This window comes from Eutrema salsugineum, unplaced genomic scaffold (genome assembly GCF_000478725.1).
Source record: "Eutrema salsugineum unplaced genomic scaffold, Eutsalg1_0 scaffold_7, whole genome shotgun sequence".
NCBI lineage: Eukaryota > Viridiplantae > Streptophyta > Magnoliopsida > Brassicales > Brassicaceae > Eutrema > Eutrema salsugineum.
The window spans coordinates 13,227,479-13,245,844 of NW_006256486.1; the positions used below are offsets into that span (position 1 = coordinate 13,227,479).

The following is an 18,366-nucleotide window of genomic DNA, read 5'->3' on the forward strand; positions in this document are numbered from 1 at the left end:
GAACTACAATCTGATCCAGATGCTTGATGACACGAAAGTGTTCATCAGGTATCAGATCTAGTTTGGGAGAGCAAAACAAACATAGGAGTGGAAACCTACCTATGGGCGATTTGTGAATTAGGACGAGTCTTAAACATAATGCATCTCTTCTCTTCCAGGGCCAGAGTGGAAACCTACTGGTCATGGTTGAGAGAGATAGTTGTCTATGATCACGACTGTGGCGTATTCATACGTCCGTGACTCCAGTTCGAAAAGTTTAAGCTAAGATCTTACAAAATTTCCTCTCTAGCAATGTTTTGAATCGTTCGTACCCCTGAGAAAACTTCCCTGAACCCCAACGCTTTCTTTCTTACGCCGTTTTTCTTTAAAGCTTTAATTTAATATTGCCTTTCCTTTTTAGTTCATTTTCATTTAAGCATTAGAATATCCGTTTTTATCATTTTTAGTCATTTTCATTAAGTTTAGTTATTACGTCATTTAATTTCCGTATTCTCTTTTAATATTTTGTTTTTAGATTTTAAACACACTACCAAAGCACCACTAAACCGTTTTTGTTCTAGACTTCCTTACTTTAACTTATTTCAAAGGCTTTTTGCAGGAAAAGATCCTCCTTCCCTGTGGATTCGATCCCTAAGTACTACAATCGATCAGCTGTGCACTTGCGGCTATTGATTTCAATTAGGGTAAAACTTGACACTCACAACACACCACCATCAACTATCTCATACATTTTATTTTTTGTTCCATACTAATCACATTTGCCTCATTTATTCCATTTGATCTGATCTGATCCGATATAAACTAAAATGTTTTTTTTTATTATAACTTTCTCTATTTCATATTATAAAGTTGGTTAAGGTTGATTATTATAATTTCTCTCAACTTTTTTTAATACTTTCTATCGTTCATTTTTCTGTATTAACCACATTTGTCCCCACATTTGTCCAAAAGAAAAAACCTTGACCCATCAATCAAGTAGCTCAACATTACCCACCTATATGAATAAATAATCATTAGCGAGAGTCTCGCCTAATCAAATCCAAAAATGACTTCTGAATCCTAACCTCTCTCACCAACAATGTTACACACAAAACCACTCGCGCTCATATTGCACGTGCAACAAACGCGATCACACGTGAGTTGTGAGTTAGCTTATGCTCCGCGAGTAAGACCCACACGCCTTTCTCTTCTTTCTTACCATCTCTCATTCTATCATGCGTACACGCACAAACTTTTATATCTTTCCCTTCTTTTTATATCTTCCTTTTTTTGTTTTTTGTTTTTCTTTTTTTGGCGTCTCTCCGTCTTTATAAATACGAGATAACTTTTTGAATATTGAAAATTGCATGTTTTTATAAAAGAAAAATATCTCAAGGTTGTACTGTAAATCTACAAACCAATATTTATTTACATTTCCATCGATTCACCTAAATCAATTCCTGCTTTTTCTCGGGATCCGAACTCAATATTTGTTCTTCTCTCTCTCGTGTTTGATTACGTAAGCGTCTACGGTGTTTTCTGCGGATTCTACAATGGCCAAGAAGGTCTTCGAAGCGGCGGATGCGAGCAATTTGGTGACGGAGCTAAGACGGAGTTTTGATGCCGGAGTAACTTGCGGTTACGAGTGGAGAGTCACTCAGCTTAAAAAGCTTCTCGTAATCTGCGATAACCACGAGCCTGAGATCGTCTCTGCTCTCCACGACGATCTCGGAAAACCTGAGCTCGAGTCTTCTGTCTATGAGGTCAAACTCTTTTTCTTTTTCTCCCTTTTATACTTTCGCTTTCCTCATTTATCAGTCTTCGAATTTCCATTGGCCTTTGTGGTGTTGAAATGGATTCTTGTGTTACTTTATCATTTGAATCCTAGTTTTCAGATATTGAAATTCAAATTAGAGATTTTAATTATCTGGCCATGTTCCTTACATATTACTTATGTTCTTGTCAACTTCCCACTTTGGATATTATTCATATGAAATCAGATTCCTGCAACCTAGTGGCAATGGTATAGTAGATCAATGCTGCCACATTTATGATTTATGATTCTTGTGTCCTTGATAATCAAATGTTATATAGTGCTTTACCATATTTTTCTAGTTTTCGAATCGTGAATTTCATATTAGAAATTAAATTTTCTTGAGTTTTTTCATTACCGGGGTGATCGAGTTTTTACCACCCCCACTAACTTCAGGGTGGATGAATGTAACTGTGGATTAGTTCACTCACCGAGTTTTCTAATGAGCCTAGTGCATGACACCGGCTAAATAGAACTGGTTAGATAATAGATTTCAACTATCTCTATTGGTGCGAGCCTGAATCAGATTCTGGCTAGTATTGTGATTTTTTTTGTCTGTATAAAATTGTGATTAGTATATTCTCCTACTTTTTGGTCGGTGTCATTTATGTCCATCACCTAGTAGTGTGACCATGATGTTCTGAATCGACACTTGTACAAACACAATGCGTAAATAGAGAATTGAATGCAACATTTTTTTTCCTGTTTCCTGTATTATAGGATCACCTTAGACTGCAGGTAAACTTTATGTATGTAACTTTGTGGGAACCAATACTATAAAAATACTGGGTCCTCTTTGTAACCAAAACACATTTAATTTCGTATTTGCTAGACATTAAATGTATCGCCCACCTGTATTTTTTTCCTCTTCCACGTTTTTTTTGTAACCATTTTATTTCTTAACTTTGTGTCATTAGTTACATCCAATAAACAACCACATAGCTTTCTCAATTTAATGTTATCAACAGAAATTCGTCAGAGAGTGTTGTAGCTTTCTATTCCTGTCAATTCTTAGGCATGTGTTAGTTAGTTGGTCTTGTAGAAACTTTATTTTTTTTTGAAACATTAGAGTATAAAAGGCAATGGTCTTTTTATCAGTATCCTTTAGGTGTACTAGCAGTAAATTTGACTAGACCAATAATTTTTATTACATTTTACATTTTTGATTATGATGGTAAATTAATTATGCAGGTAGCTCTACTGAGAAACTCAATCAAGTTAGCTCTTAAGCAGCTGAAAAACTGGATGGCGCCAGATAAGGTGTGGTTTTGAATAGAGGTTTATATGCAGAGTTTGTTGTTAAACACATTAATAAACCTCTCTGTTTTCCATTTGCAGGCAAAGACTTCTCTAACGACGTTTCCTGCGTCAGCTGAAATTGTTTCCGAGCCTCTTGGAGTTGTGCTAGTAATCTCGGCTTGGAATTATCCCTTCCGTATGATTAAACATTCCTTGATTGATTAAAATTATCCATTTCGATTGAGTTTTGACACTGATTAACTACTTTTTGTTTTTCCTGCAAGTGTTGTCTATTGATCCTGTTATTGGTGCAATTTCTGCTGGGAATGCTGTTGTTTTAAAGCCATCAGAATTGGCTCCAGCTTCGTCTTCTCTTCTTGCAAAGTTATTGGAACAGTATCTAGACACTTCTGCCGTGAGAGTTGTAGAAGGTGCTGTTACTGAAACAACTCTGCTGCTAGAGCAAAAGTGGGACAAAATATTCTACACAGGTTCATATAAACTCTGGCTTCAAGTTTCTCCAACATTAAGAAGTTTGTTGAGTGATGATGCCACAGATTCAACCTTCAATGCTAATTTGAAACACACTTTTAGTACTAAAATTCCCACTCTTGCTTGGTTAGGTAGTTCAAGAATCGGGCGTATCATAATGATGGCAGCTGCGAAGCATCTCACACCAGTTGTACTGGAGCTTGGAGGAAAATCTCCTGTTGTTATAGACCCAGATACCAATTTGAAAGTACTAGATTACTCCTTTTCCTAGTTTTTATCCCATGACTTATTCATCTACATTATTTTATTTGTACTGAGACTATGGTTTTGTTTTGTCTACTAAGGCTACTGTCAAAAGGATAATCTCAGGAAAATGGGGTTGCAACAATGGACAGGCGTGTATTTCCCCAGACTACATCCTGACAACAAAAGAATACGCTCCAAAAGTGGTAAGGTTAAGAACTTAAGATAAGATTCTTGATGCACTTATTTGTATTTGACCATATGTCTTTTCTCTTCTCAAGATTGACGCCCTGAAGCATGAATTGGAGGGTTTTTACGGGAAGAACCCTATGGAATCCAAAGATATGTCACGTATTGTAAACTCAAATCACTTTGATCGCCTTTCTAAGTTGTTAGAGGAGAAGGAAGTTTCTGAGAGAATAGTCTATGGTGGTCAAAAGAACAGAGAAAGCCTGTGAGTTCCTCTCTTTTCTATTGATGATGACAACATCTCCCTTGTGCTAATCTTTTGTCTCCATCCTTTTAGGAAAATTGCTCCAACTATCTTGCTCGATGTGCCATTAGATTCTCAGATCATGAATGAAGAAATATTTGGTCCTCTCCTCCCAATCCTCACTGTATGAACCATTTTTTCATTCTTTTGAGAGACTGCTTCATTTCAAGTGTGAAAAATCTAACAATCTTTTTTGGTCTGCACAGCTCAATAACTTGGAAGAGTGTTTTGACGTGATTCGTTCTCGACCTAAGCCACTTGCTGCATATTTGTTTACCCAAAACCAAAAGCTGAAAGAGAGATTCGCCATGACAGTTTCCGCTGGAGGCATAGTGGTCAATGACATAGCAGTTCACGTAAATAAACAATAGCTAGTTCTATCTTATCTGTATAAGCTAACTACATGCATACTAATCATCATACTGTAATCATGTATATTTGCAGCTTGCACTTCCCACATTGCCATTTGGAGGAGTTGGTGAAAGTGGAATGGGTTCTTACCATGGTAAATTCTCATTTGATGCTTTTAGTCACAAGAAGGCTGTTCTCTACAAAAGCTTTTTTGGTGATTCGGCAATAAGGTATCCACCATACTCTAGAGGAAAGCTTAGATTGTTAAAGGCACTTGTCAACAGCAATATAGTGGAATTTTTCAAAGTCCTTTTAGGTTTATCTTAAAAGGCAAAGACAGAAGACAACACATCCCCTTGTATCTTTACTTTCTTTGTTTTTTTTTTTTTTATTGAACTTGTTTTGTTAAAGAAATGTGTTTTGGTGTTTTGAAGTCGATAAATAAAAGATTAGAGTTTTTTCCCGGTTTCTTCATTTCAACTTGGTTGTTTACAAACAAAGAAGACAATAAAGAGTCTCTTTCAACTTTTTATCTAACCATGTTGTAAAAGCTCCCTTAAAAAGGGAAAGAAAGACAACTAGCAAACCGATCAAGAAGAATCTTGAAGAATGCTCTGAATCTCTGCCCTTTGATCATCTGTAAGTTTCTGTGGGAACTTAGTCCGAAACCGAATTCTCAAATCTCCTCTCTTCTTCCCTTTCTCCTTTGGATTTGGCATACCTTTGCCTTGAACCACTGTAACATATCCAGGGTCGATAATGTCCTCTATCTTCAACCTCATGTTGTCACCGTCAGGTAAATCAACAGTGAGCTCGAATCCCGTCAACGCTTCGAGAAGAGAGACTTCAACAGACATTTCTAGGTCATCTCCTTCTCTTCTAAACACCTTATGCTCTTCCTCGACTATCACAAATGTCAAATCAGCTGGTACACTCCCCATGGCTTCGTTTCCTTTTCCTTCGAATGTTACTTTCGTTCCTCCTTTCCATCCCGGTTTCACCTTTATCTCCACCGTCTCTTCCTCCTCGCTCATTTGTCTACACAACGACAACAAAAAAACGCTTTAGTTAGTCTTCTTTTCGTGAGACACAAACTAAGTCTTTTGTTAAAAAAGAAAAACAAACCCTGAGGTTGTAATCACATCTCTCTTGATCTTGATCTTCTTAGTGCATCCGTTACATAGCTCCTCGAGCGTGCATCTTAGTTTCTTCTCTGTTGGTTGAGGTTTAGCCACTTTCGCGGATGAGCTCGAGTACAAGATTGGGTTTGCTAAGCTCCTTGGCACCGTGCTCGTCGATCTCATAAGTGTCGGCATAAATCCAGCTGAATCCGTCCTGTTGCTGATGCTTTTGCTCCTTCCTACAAACGATAATCTCCGCATTGTCGGATTCGGATTCGTCCTGGCCGTGTTCTGGCTGCAACTTCTTGAAAGAGATATCGGCTTCTTGCTCCCAGCGAAATTCGTGTTGTCGTCGAATCTATAGCTACGAACCTTGCAAAGACTCACACCTTCCACCTTATTCGCCACCGCCTTTGGTTGCTGTGAAAAAAAAAAACAACGTTACCATAAGCAAATCACATGAACCTCTTCAGCTCAGAACCAAAGCATGTAATATTAGTCCCTTCCGCATACCTCCTCTGAATCTCGCATTCTAAAAACATATTGAGCAATTCTTTTCTTAAATGGCCAAAAGGCCCAAAACATATTGAGCAATTCATCTATAGAAAACCTGGATTGTTTATAATTGTTGAATTGTAATATTATTACCTGGAAATTGAAGGCGTTTGGATCATTTGGGACGTTGAGTCTGTGTTCTTCATGGCGTTTGGATTCTGTGTGAAGCTTACGTTCGTGTTTATTAGCCTTGTGAATATGATTAGGTTTGTCACGAGGGAAAACCCTTGAGATTGAACGGCAAAGTTTGAAGATATCACGGAGGAGGAAGCTTCGTTTCTTCGCCGATGGCTGAGCCACCCCTTGTGTTGCCATTCCACGACGGTGAGAGGGGAAGAGAGAGAGAGAAAGAGGAGAGAGAGAGAGAGACGTTTTTTTTTGAGTTGGTGAAAGAGATGGACGATCGAGAAAAAAAAAATGTTAACACAATTGTAACGTTTTTTTTCTTCTTCTAACTTCCGTTTTTAGAGCAAAATATTTTGTCTTTTGACGGAAACAGATAGGAATGTGGAGAAAACATCGTGATAAGAAACGCTCATCTAATCATCTAATTAAGAATTATAAATATTTTTTCATTTTATTACTAATTAGAAATTGATTCGCTTTTTCCTTTTTTACTAATTAGAAAGTGATTCGTTTTTTCCTTTTTTACTAATTAGAAATTAATTCGTTTTTTCATCTTTTTATTTAATCATGTATTTCATCTGATTATAATCGTCGCTGTCCTCATACTTCTCCATAATATATATAACGGTTAGACTTTTAATAAATTTTTATGAAAATAATAATAATAATAATAATAAATAAATAAATAAAAAGGTATGTCTGATATCACAGCTTCGTCGTATTACATGATGAAACCATTACCATCATCTTTGTTTGGGCAACAACTATTAGCATCATCTCAATACCACAACCAAAAACAAACTCAATTAACTTAAATCTGTGATCTTCAAATTAAAGAAAAAAAAGAATGTTAATGAGAATGATAAAGAAAATTTTCTAAATGGAAAAATAAGATGTGTACTTTAATATATGGAATATTTGAATTATTCCATTCTTTGTAAGAAAAAAGAAAGAAAGAAATATTCCACTTTTACTCTTTAAACGTAGATTGTCATTTTAACAATTTTTGTGTGTGCTGACAGCAATTTAATATATAAATATAGATGACAAAACAACTAATTTTTTTTATGCCAGTCAAAAACAGCTAATTGAACGTTATTGTTAATAATGTAAAACACACAATTGAAATATGAACTTCTGTTACTAAAAAAGGAAAAAAATATGAAAAATGCAAAGTCATAAAATTCGTATTTTTCCTTTTTCTTAAGTGTTCTATTTGCATTTTTTATGGATAACTTTATGATTTTATTTCTTCAAGTATAGAATAAAATGTTATTCTATATAATAATAGAATAATTAAATACATAAATCATTTCATCTAGACAAAGGAAAGAGACAAAAAAACAAAAAAAAAAATGTGTAAAAGTGTAAATGGTGTCAGCTATGTTGCTCTTATCTTGATTTGTTTGTTCATTTCTGTAAATAATTTATATTATAATTGTTTAGAGGATTTTTGTTCCTCTTCAAATGCAAATCTCCTATAAAACAAGTAAAGAACGTGAAAGCCCGGAAAAATTAATGGAAGATTGTTTTCTGATGGTTTTCTGATGTCCAAATCAGAAAACAGAGTAAAAAAAGACAATAGAGTGGTTAATCGGAAAGAGAAAAAAAGAGATCAAAAACGAATGAAGGAAAGTTGGACCGTGAGCTTTTAAGAGAGGGATGAGTCTACACGGGCCTTTTGTTGGTGGGTTCTTTGGAGAAGAGAAAAGTATAAAAATTTGGTAGTGAAAATACTCCACCGTTTAGTAACCATCGTGGAGTATAAGTGAAAGATGGTCAGAATGATGACCAGAAACTAGAGTGTTGGTCCTTTAAGTCACAAGTATCTAGAAAGATATGATAAGCCAAAGGAAGCTAAAAGACTGAATCTCTTTCTCGTTGGAAAGAGTCGAGTATTATAGAATTTTACATAACCCAGGTTAGTATACCGAATTGGATCTTGGATTATTGGAGTGATGGATCGGTTATGGATTGACGATTGATTATTCCACCTACTTGTCATCTTCTATCTGCCAGGAGGCCAACTCTTGGTGTTTTTCTTTTGCTTTCAGTGTACGGCTCAAGTTTGGCGGTTCTGGCACTGTATGGCCTTTGCCATACTATAGTCTTTTTCTGCGCTTTATGAGTGGTCATTATCACCTGACACGTGTAAGCATAATGCATTATATACTGATTTCATAGATTTCCAAGAGTATGGATGATGAGCATATATTCTGATTTGTTGAATAGAGGGAAATTTGTATGGTGTTCCCATCTAAAAAATATTCATATCTAGCCCGGATCCTTTAAGATTAGGACCGGGCTATCAGGACTGTCTCTCTGATTGTTTCCTTCTTTTGGGTACATATGTGGATTACTTTTCCTTAGATCCTGACTTTTCCAGATCGCTTGGCTTGAGTCTGGACATAAGTAAGGGTAACCTTTCCTCCTCATAACTATTCAGTTCTTGATCTCCTTGTCTCTAACAGTGTGGTCCTGGTCCGTAACAGTGTAGTATACACTATCAGGTACAAGGAATTGGGGAACAGGTAGCCTTTCGTACCAGATCTTTTGGATCTAATGGATCCAAGATCCGGTGCTATATACTTAGGTCGTTTGGATCGTAGGTCCAGAATGAAACTTATTTTGGTTCTAAGGGGCTGTATCTAAAAAAAACCATAGACGCCATGTGTATCTAAAATAATATATATGATATATACGAAAATGTCTAAAGACTAAACTATATGATATATATAAATGGCGACTCTTATTGTTTATGTCTTGGTATATGTGTGGATAATTTAGTCACTGGAGAGAATGCCTTGAAGCTCATCTCGAATTTTAAGGTTTATTTGAGTAAGTGTTTCCCCATGAAAGATCTCAATCTTCTCCAATATTTTTGGACATTGAGGTCTCTCGTGAAAATGCTGGAATTTATTTATTCAACGCAGGTATGCATTAGACATCATCTCGGAGAGTGAATTGCTTGGAGCAAAACTGGTGGGTACAATACTCATTGAACAGAATCACTGTTTAGCACAAATTAAAGGCAAGTATTTTGCAAATTCATAACAATATGGGAGACTTGTTGGCAAATTGGCGTGTATTTAGTGATTACTCGGTCGAAACTATGTGTTTCATAATTTTAGCTCAATTTATGAAATAACCTCGTACGTGACATTGGAAAGGAGCATTAAAAGTAGTTTTATATCTCCAAGGCTCCCTTTAGACAAAGTATTCTACCAAGTTCTACCAATGATCTTTTTTTTTCCAGAATATTGTGACTCAAATTGGGCCTGATCTTGTCCACTAAATTGGCAATTTTTAATAGGATATATATTGTTATGCTTGGAGATGAATTGTGTCAACGAAACTAAGAAACAATCTATTTCTCGCGTTCTTCCTCTGACAAAGAGTATGGAGCCATGGCCGTAACTCAAATGGGTGAAATCGTTGCTCGAATCTATCAGAATTGTACAGGCGTTTGCATTCTATTCTGACAATCAAGCATCTATAAGTGGGTGTTATTCAATAGTGGGTTTTAATAGAATTTAATTCCAACCATAATCTATATACTTGTTTGTATAGTGATTTGCTTAGGTGTCTGGTCCACAGCGAGTTTCAGAACGTTTTAGCTTACGTGTCAACTCCAGAATGAGTTTCGGCTGCAAAAAGATATTTTAACTTTATTTTTTTATTACATGTTATTTTTTTAAGTTCTTATCTGATAATGTGTTAAAATAACTTAAAACAAACTGGTCTAAATTACTGTGGTTTAATGCTTAATTCCGTAGTCAGTTAAACCGTTTTTAAAATTGTATAAAACCAAATATTTTTAAAAAATTAACAATTTTTTTTTAAAAAAAAAATAGAATCTATATCTCTTATGGAATGGTGTATAAAACCCATCCACCATTTTTAAAAATTAGATTCATATTAGTGTTTTCGATAATTATGATATCTAGGTTAGTGTTTACTATTTCTTATGTTTTCAAAATTTAGAGAAAATATAAGAAAAATGTTAAAAGAAACAAAAAATAGAATCTATTTAAAAATTCATGGACTATCGTTTCAAAACAAAAAAAAATCAAAATTAAAAAAAATATCTAACAAAAATGTTAAAAAAAAAGCAAGAACCTATATATCTTATTAATGGAATATCTTTTAAAAAAAAAAATCATCTCTAACTAATGGAATGTCGCTAATTATTATGATAGATAGGTTAGTGTTTACAATTTCTTATGTTTATAGGGTTTTCGATTTCTTATGATTTACTATAAATATCAGCCACTTTTCTCTAATTCTCTCACAACTTTTAAAATTATCTAATCTATTCCTTCTTCTTCGTTCTAACTAAAAACTCATGGAGTCATCAGGTAAATATATACTAATGTTTTTATAAATAAGTATTAAATAAAAAATAACTTAAATCATATCGGTCTAAATTATCATGATTTAATACTTCATATTATTATCAATACCGTTTTTCAAATTTCATAAAACCGATATTTAGTCAAAACTAACGAAAAAGTAAAATTCATCAATGGAATGTCTAATAAAATAATGGTATTTGTGATGTATAAAAACATAAAATTGTGATCAAAATCGAATAAGTTCATAAGGTACCTAAAAAAACTACGACTAAAATACATAGAACAATAATCAAAAGATCTCAAAACTATTTAAACTAAATTATTTGGATACTAATATGTTTTTATTTACTCTCTTTTATATTGTTTTCATAATCATATTTTCAAACATTAAAATGCAAGGAAATCTAACAAACAAATATACTCAACAATAGAGAATAAAAAGACAAATGAATTCAAACTACTATTAGATTTCCAAACAACCAAATGAAAAATTATATCAGTAACTAGATAAAAATTTAGCTCTCTCTCGAAAACCCTACAACGGCGATGACGATGAGGTGGTTTGAACAGTAAAATGATCAAAGAAAATTATGGAATCATTCGGTGGATATTTCGGATCATTATTTTGGTTATTTGGAAGGATTGGGTGAGGATTCGGTTCAGAAAGAGGTTATGGAAAGGCTCTTCAATAATCGGATCTGAGATTGAAATGATCTCTTTTATTTGGTCACCGATGATACAGAATCTGGTAAGGGGGATCGATAGGGATATCCGACTAAGTGAATTAATTTCAGAGAAGATTCAGAAAGTCTGGAATTCAAAGTCACACAGGAGAGAAAGGAAATCGATCCCCTTGGATACGACTCATCACCATTTCTCAATCAGTGGAAACTGGATGGAGAAAGTATCAAAATTGATTCGGATATCACCACGGCTATATGAAAATCAAGGAAATCACGGCTTAGACGAGAATCAAAGAGATTTCATACAATTCCTCATAAAATCAAGGAAATCACAGCTTCGACGCGTCAAAGGAAGCGGCTATAAAAAGAAGGATGACGAGTTGAAAATTCATACAATTTCTCATCTTTCACTTCGCCTTCTCTCTCAATCTCTTCCATTTTCCAAAAACATAGCAACAATGTTGCAGGCCAGTTTGATCAAGCAACATGATTCCGGAAAAAACCAGATGGTGGCCTCTAAGCGGTTGAAGATCTCGGTGCCAAAGTTCAACAATGCCAGTCTGATTGCGGACTACTCCAGAACACTGATCGGGCGGTGTATGAATCCGCATACCCAGGACATGAAAACGCTACTTTATATGTTGCCTAGGATTTGGAAGGTAGAGGAGCGTGTAGCAGGAGCAGATCTGGGATTGGGAAGGTTCCAATTCGATTTGACAGAGAGGAAGACATCGCTGAGGTCATGAAGATGGAGCCCTTCCACTTCGATTATTGGATGCTCTCGCTTGTGAGGTGGACTCCGGTGGTGGATCCCAACTACCCCTCCGCGATTAAGTTTTGGATTAGGGTCATTGGCGTGACTCTACACTTCTGGGCAGACTTGAATTCCGTACCATTGGCAAAGCAATCGGAAAAGTGGAAGCGGTTAATTTGAATGAGGGGAAATTCAGGTCATCGTGGATGGTTGAAACCGTTGTGTTTTGAAACTACTCTGGAGTTTCATGGTGGCGAAGAGACAACAATCTACCTGCGGTATGAAAGATTTTTCGGTTATTGTCGTGAATGCTTTAGTTTGTGTCACGATTATCAGAGGTGCCCAGAGCGAGTTGCGGAACCATGCTGGCGATCGGCTGAGCAGGATCACGACGATTCCAGAGGTGATTCAGGTGCGGTCTCTTTCAAGGCAGCCATGGTAAACAGTAAGCCTGGAAGCAAAGACAGCAGTCAAGACAAGGGCAAGGATATAGATCAACGTGGTGGACAGAGGAAAAGCCATAATGACGACAAATACACCAAGTTCAGAGTACGATCAGATCGACGGTTCGGTGAAAGCTCATCCCGGTTCAGTAAGTCGACATGGTATGGTCACCCAAAAGCGACACAACAGAGAACGGAAGGGGGTCACGAGAAGGACCAGATGACTCAGGTTTTCATCGATGAGGATGCAGATCAATCTCGGGTAAAGTCTGCTCGGAAAAGTTTGTCATTTGAGGAGGAAGACACTGTAGTTCAGAAAACACAAGAGGAGGGCAACAAGGATTTGTCAGGGAATCCTCAACTCGTGATCGGATCTGAATCTGGTTCAAAACAGGGAGCGATATTAGGAGAAGAACTTTCAGGGAATGCTCTCGATATGGAGATTTCAATGGAGGAGAAGAAGGAAACAGATGCATCGCTTATGGCACCAGAGGAAGGTAACCAGGGGAGGCTTGACGATGAGCTTCTCATGGATCAGGAGGAAGGAGAGTTTTTAGAAAACACAGAGGAGGTTTTGCAGATGATTGAGGAAATGGTCGAGGATGGTGAGAAGGGGCTGAATCAGGATGACATTGCTTTGACAGAATTGTCAACTGAGGTTAAACATGTCGACGTTACTAAGGATGATATGGTTAAACCAGATGCAAGGAAGAGGACTCCCAAGCTCACCACACAGTTTTTCGGTGGCAACTCTAAGAAGCGCTTGGTTCACGCTTTAGTGTCCCCCAGAAAGAAACAAGCTGCAAAAGTTCAGAACCGCGCTGGAGAGGGCAACATACAGAGTGTTCCAAAGGGTTCATCAAACCCGAAGACGGACTCAAAACCATAGCATATCGATTAAGGGATGAGAGTTCTTAGTTGGAATTTTCAAGGACTCGGGAACAGGTGGACAATAAGTTATCTCCGGGAAGTTTGGAAGAAATATAGGCCGGAGTTTTTATTTTTTTCAGAAACTAAACAAGAATTTTCTTTTTTACAAAAATTTCAATTTCATTTTGGCTATAATAAGATGTACACGGTTGAACCGTGCGGTGCAAGCGGTGGACTTGCTTTATATTATAATGATGATTTTGATGTTTCTATTCTATTCTCGAATAATCGGATTATTGATATTGAGGCAAGTATTTTTGGTAAACAAATTTTCCTTTCCTTTATTTATGGAGATCCGGTAGTAAAAATGCGGGATCAGGTATGGGAAAGACTAACTCGGATAAGTCTCAAAAGGACAGCGCCTTGGTTCATTATAGGAGACATGAATGAAATTACTTGTAATAACGAAAAGCATGGGGGTAAGTTACGGCAGGCTTCCACATTTGTGTCCTTTAATCTTATGATACGGGACTGTGGATTTTGGAGTTTCCATGTCTTGGTAATACAATGTCTTGGAGGGGCAGAAGAAATGCAAAAATTGTTAGATGCAGACTAGATCGGGCTCTTGCGAATGAGGACTGGCACGAGCTGTTCTCACAATCCTATGTTGAGTATCTGGGTATGATTGGCTCAGACCACAGGCCAATTGTCGCCACAATCGAAGATAAAATTTCATGGAAAAGATCTCAATTTCGCTTTGATAAAAGATGGTTAGGACAAAACGGTTTAATGGAATCCATCTCCAAAGGTTGGGACCTAGATCCTGGTGGAGAAGTGACTTTCACGGAAAAAATACGAAATTGTCGAAGAGAGATCTCTAAATGGAGGCAAACTCTACAACCATATGGGAGGGACAAAATTGAGGAGTTGAAACAGGCGCTAGAGGAAATCCAAAATGATGACACTCGCTCAGAGGAGGAATTGTGGGATATAGAAAAAAAATTGAAAGAAGCTTATCGAGATGAGGAATTATACTGGCAACAAAAAAGTTGGACTCCATGGGCACAGGCAGGGGATAAGAATACCAAATATTACCATGCTCTAGTGAAGCAAAGACAAGCGTGAAACCGGATAATTGGATTGCACAACGCGGCAGGCACGTGGGTTTACATCCGAAAAAGAGATCGAGCAGGTGGCAGTCCATTACTTTGAAGAACTTTTTACTACGACTTCTCCAACGGAATTCGCTGACGCTTTGGGACAGATTACACAATCAATTTTGGAATCAGATAATGCAATGCTAACGGCACTAGCATCGGAGGAGGAAATACGAACTGCACTCTTTATGATGCACCCAGAAAAAGCTTCGGGACCTGGTGGTATGACAGCACTGTTTTACCAGCGTTCGTGGCCAATTATTAAAACGGATCTCATACGGTTAGTCAATGATTTCTTGGAGACAGAGTTTTTCGAGGAGAGGCTGAACTTGACAAACATCTGTTTAATCCCAAAAACAGAGCGTCCTACGCGAATGACAGAGTTGTGACCTATAAGCCTCTGCAATGTAGCCTATAAAATCATATCTAAGGTGCTATGTCAAAGACTGAGGAAATTATTACCAGTACTAATATCGGAAACTCAATCAGCTTTCGTGGTAGGACGTCTGATCTCTGACAATATTCTTATCGCTCAGGAGATGTTCCATGGTCTTCGAACCAACAAATCATGTAAGAGTAAATACATGACAATAAAGACAGATATGAGCAAAGCCTATGATCGGGTTGAATGGACCTTTACAGAAAGTCTTTTGAGAAAACTAGGCTTTGCGGAAAAATGGATTATTTGGATGATGCGGTGTATTACCTCTGTTAAATACATAGTTCTTTTGAACGGTCAACCGAAGGGCCAAATAATTCCGCAACGAGGGCTGCGACAAGGGGACCCCTTATCCCCATACTTATTTATTTTATGTACAAAAGTTCTTATAGCCAATATCAGGAAAGCCGAAGAGGAAAAGCTCTTAACCGGCTTAAAGATTGCAAGGACAAGCCCCCCAGTCTCACACTTACTTTTTGCGGATGATAGTTTATTCTTTTGTAAAGCAAACAAAGAGGAATGCCAGACGCTGTTGGCCATACTGAAACAGTATGAAAGTATCTCGGGACAACAAATTAACTTCGAAAAATCTTCGATACAATTCGGTCACATGGTCCCAGAAGATACTAGGAATGAGATGAGGCAGATTACAAGAATTACCAGAGACGGAGGGACGGGATCCTATCTTGGCATTCCGGAAAGTTTAGATGGCGCCAAAACTAAGCTTTTTAATTTTGTAGTGGAAAGACAAACTGACCGGGTCAATAGCTGGACATCGCGCCTGTTATCTAAAAGGGGTAAAGAAGTTCTAATCAAATCGGTGGCATCAGCAATGCCAACTTTTGTTATGTCTTGTTTCTGGTTGCCCAAAGCCACAACAAAAAAGCTAACCAGTACAGCGGCAAGATACTGGTGGAGTTCAGATGGATACAATCGTGGTATGTACTGGATAGCATGGAAAAAGATGTGTTCAGACAAATCGGAAGGTGGAATGGGTTTTCGTGATGTGGAGGACTTTAACACAACTTTATTGGCAAAACAGCTATGGAGGCTCATCGATAGACCAACCTCCTTGTTTGCCCGGGTTTTCAAAGGACGATATTTTTGCACTACAAGAAAACACTACGATTCCTGACGAAATTTCCGACGGAATATATTTCGTCGGAAACTACCGACGGGATCCCGACGGAAAACTAAAAAATACCGACGAGAAGAAGTTAAACGGAAATCGGTCGTAATTCCCGACTGATTTCCGACGGATTATTGAAATGGTCGTTTTTTAAGGTTTTGTCGGAAATCCGTCGGTAAATTCCCGACGGATTTTCCACGGATTTCTAAAAAGTTGAAAATTCAAAAAAAAAATACAATTCCGTAGGTAATCCGTCGGAAATTTCCGACGGATATCCGACGGAATTCGATTCTTTTTAAATTTTCAACTTTCCCGACAGATTTCCGACGGAATTATTAGATCTAGCCGTTGTTGTATCCGTTGAACTAGCCGTTTCTAGCCGTTTTAAAGTTTCGTCAGAAATCGGTCGGAATACGCTCGGAAATGAAATCAGGTTTTGCTATAAATATCTCTTCTTTCTCATTCCCAACATACAAATCAAGGGTGAAAGAACATGTCTTCTTCAAACCCAAACCCATATAATTATTTTCGATCATGGATGGATAAACCCCGTCTTGATCCAACATCGGGAAAACTAACCGATGAGTATGCGAGCGGTATTGAAGAATTTATAACCCTTGCGACAAAGAATAGTGAGAGCTCTGGAAATAGTAAATTCTATTGTCATTGTCTTATATGTCGCAATAACAGAGTACACTCTGTTAGAGGACTATGGAATCACTTGTATAGGAATGGATTTATGCCAGGATACAAGATTTGGTATATGCACGGAGAAACTGAATCAATGGTAAATTATTATAGCAGTGCTTCTGGTGTGATAGAAGAACCAACTCCAGATGTTGAGATGGTGAATGATGTAAACGTAGGTAGTATACTGTTCAGATGGTGAATGACGCATTTCAAGAAAACGTAGCATCGTATATTCAGGATGGTAATGGAACAGAAGAACCTAATTTAGAAGCCCGAAGGTTTTTTGATATGCTAGATGCAGCTAAACAACCTTTATATGGAGGATGTAGAGAAGGCATATCGCCTTTATATTCTGCAAGCAGGTTGATGACTATCAAGACGGATTTTAATCTGGCAGAAGATTGTGTGGATGCAATAGCTGATTTTGTTAAAGATATTTTACCTGAAGATAATATCTCACCGGCTTCATATTACGAGATTCAGAAACTTGTAAGTGGTCTTGGATTACCGTATGAAATGATAGATGTCTGCATCGACAATTGTATGATATTCTGGAGGAATAACGAGCATCGCTTAAAGTGCAAATTTTGTCAAAAACCGCGATATCAGGAAACAAGTAGCAGAGTACCTGTTCCACATAAAAGGATGTGGTATTTGCCAATAAAAGAGAGGCTGAAAAGGTTATATCAATCAGAGCGAACAGCAGCTCCAATGAGATGGCATGCACAACACAACTCAGATGGAGAGATTGCACATCCTTCAGATGCAGAAGCGTGGAAACATTTTCAAGAGCTCTATCCTAGTTTTGCGTCTGAGCCAAGGAATGTCTACCTTGGGTTATCTACGGATGGATTCAACCCTTTTGGCAAGCATGGGCGGCAATATTCTTTATGGCCAGTAATTGTCACACCTTATAATTTGCCACCAAGTTTGTGCATGAAACGAGAGTTTTTGTTCCTTACAATACTCGTTCCTGGACCAGAGCACCCCAAGAGATCTCTTGATATTTTCTTACAGCCATTAATTTATGAGTTGAAGCTGTTATGGAAATATGGCATTGAAGCATATGATGTTTCTCTAAAACAAAATTTTGTAATGCGAGCAGTTCTTATGTGGACGATAAGTGATTTTCCAGCATATGGTATGCTTTTTGGTTGGTCTACTCACGGAAGATTAGCATGTCCGTACTGTCAAGATAACACTGATGCATTCCAATTACGACACGGTCGAAAAACTTCTTGGTTTGATTGCCATCGACGGTTTCTACCCCTTGATCATCCATATCGAAGGAGCACGACACTGTTTAGGAAGAATAAAAAAATTTATGATGCTCCACCTCCAGAGGGAAATGATAATAAATGTCGACTTGATAATTATTCACTTAACTTCTCTTCTTCTTCGTTTCTCGTTTCCTTCGCCATGTTCTTATTCAAG

The 18,366-nt window shown here is 37.3% G+C and overlaps 3 protein-coding genes across 3 annotated transcripts in view; 2 read left to right on the forward strand and 1 right to left on the reverse strand.

Moving 5' to 3' along the window:
- Positions 1 to 1,311: 1,311 nt before the first annotated feature.
- Positions 1,312 to 5,076, forward strand: LOC18011024 (aldehyde dehydrogenase family 3 member H1). Its single transcript, XM_006393677.2, has 10 exons — positions 1,312 to 1,742; positions 2,984 to 3,052; positions 3,131 to 3,227; positions 3,316 to 3,522; positions 3,655 to 3,770; positions 3,868 to 3,972; positions 4,048 to 4,220; positions 4,293 to 4,383; positions 4,466 to 4,615; positions 4,704 to 5,076. The coding sequence occupies exons 1-10, from the start codon at positions 1,533 to 1,535 to the stop codon at positions 4,935 to 4,937; spliced, it is 1,452 nt and encodes a 483-aa protein (XP_006393739.1). The 5' UTR covers positions 1,312 to 1,532; the 3' UTR covers positions 4,938 to 5,076.
- Positions 5,077 to 5,115: 39 nt separating this feature from the next.
- Positions 5,116 to 6,667, reverse strand: LOC18010697 (protein psi1). Its single transcript, XM_006393678.2, has 3 exons — positions 6,380 to 6,667; positions 5,736 to 6,151; positions 5,116 to 5,648 (listed from the first exon to the last, which is right to left on the reverse strand). Exons 1-3 carry the CDS (start codon positions 6,599 to 6,601, stop codon positions 5,201 to 5,203), a joined length of 1,086 nt encoding a protein of 361 aa, XP_006393740.1. The 5' UTR covers positions 6,602 to 6,667; the 3' UTR covers positions 5,116 to 5,200.
- A 10,113-nt stretch (positions 6,668 to 16,780) lies between these two features.
- Positions 16,781 to 18,366, forward strand: part of LOC112083130 — a 3,877-nt gene continuing 2,291 nt past the window's right edge. Inside the window, exons 1-2 of the mRNA XM_024150863.1 lie at positions 16,781 to 16,838; positions 16,933 to 17,029. Of these exons, the coding sequence (XP_024006631.1) occupies positions 16,781 to 16,838; positions 16,933 to 17,029 (155 nt within the window). The remainder of the gene's footprint in view (positions 16,839 to 16,932; positions 17,030 to 18,366) is intronic.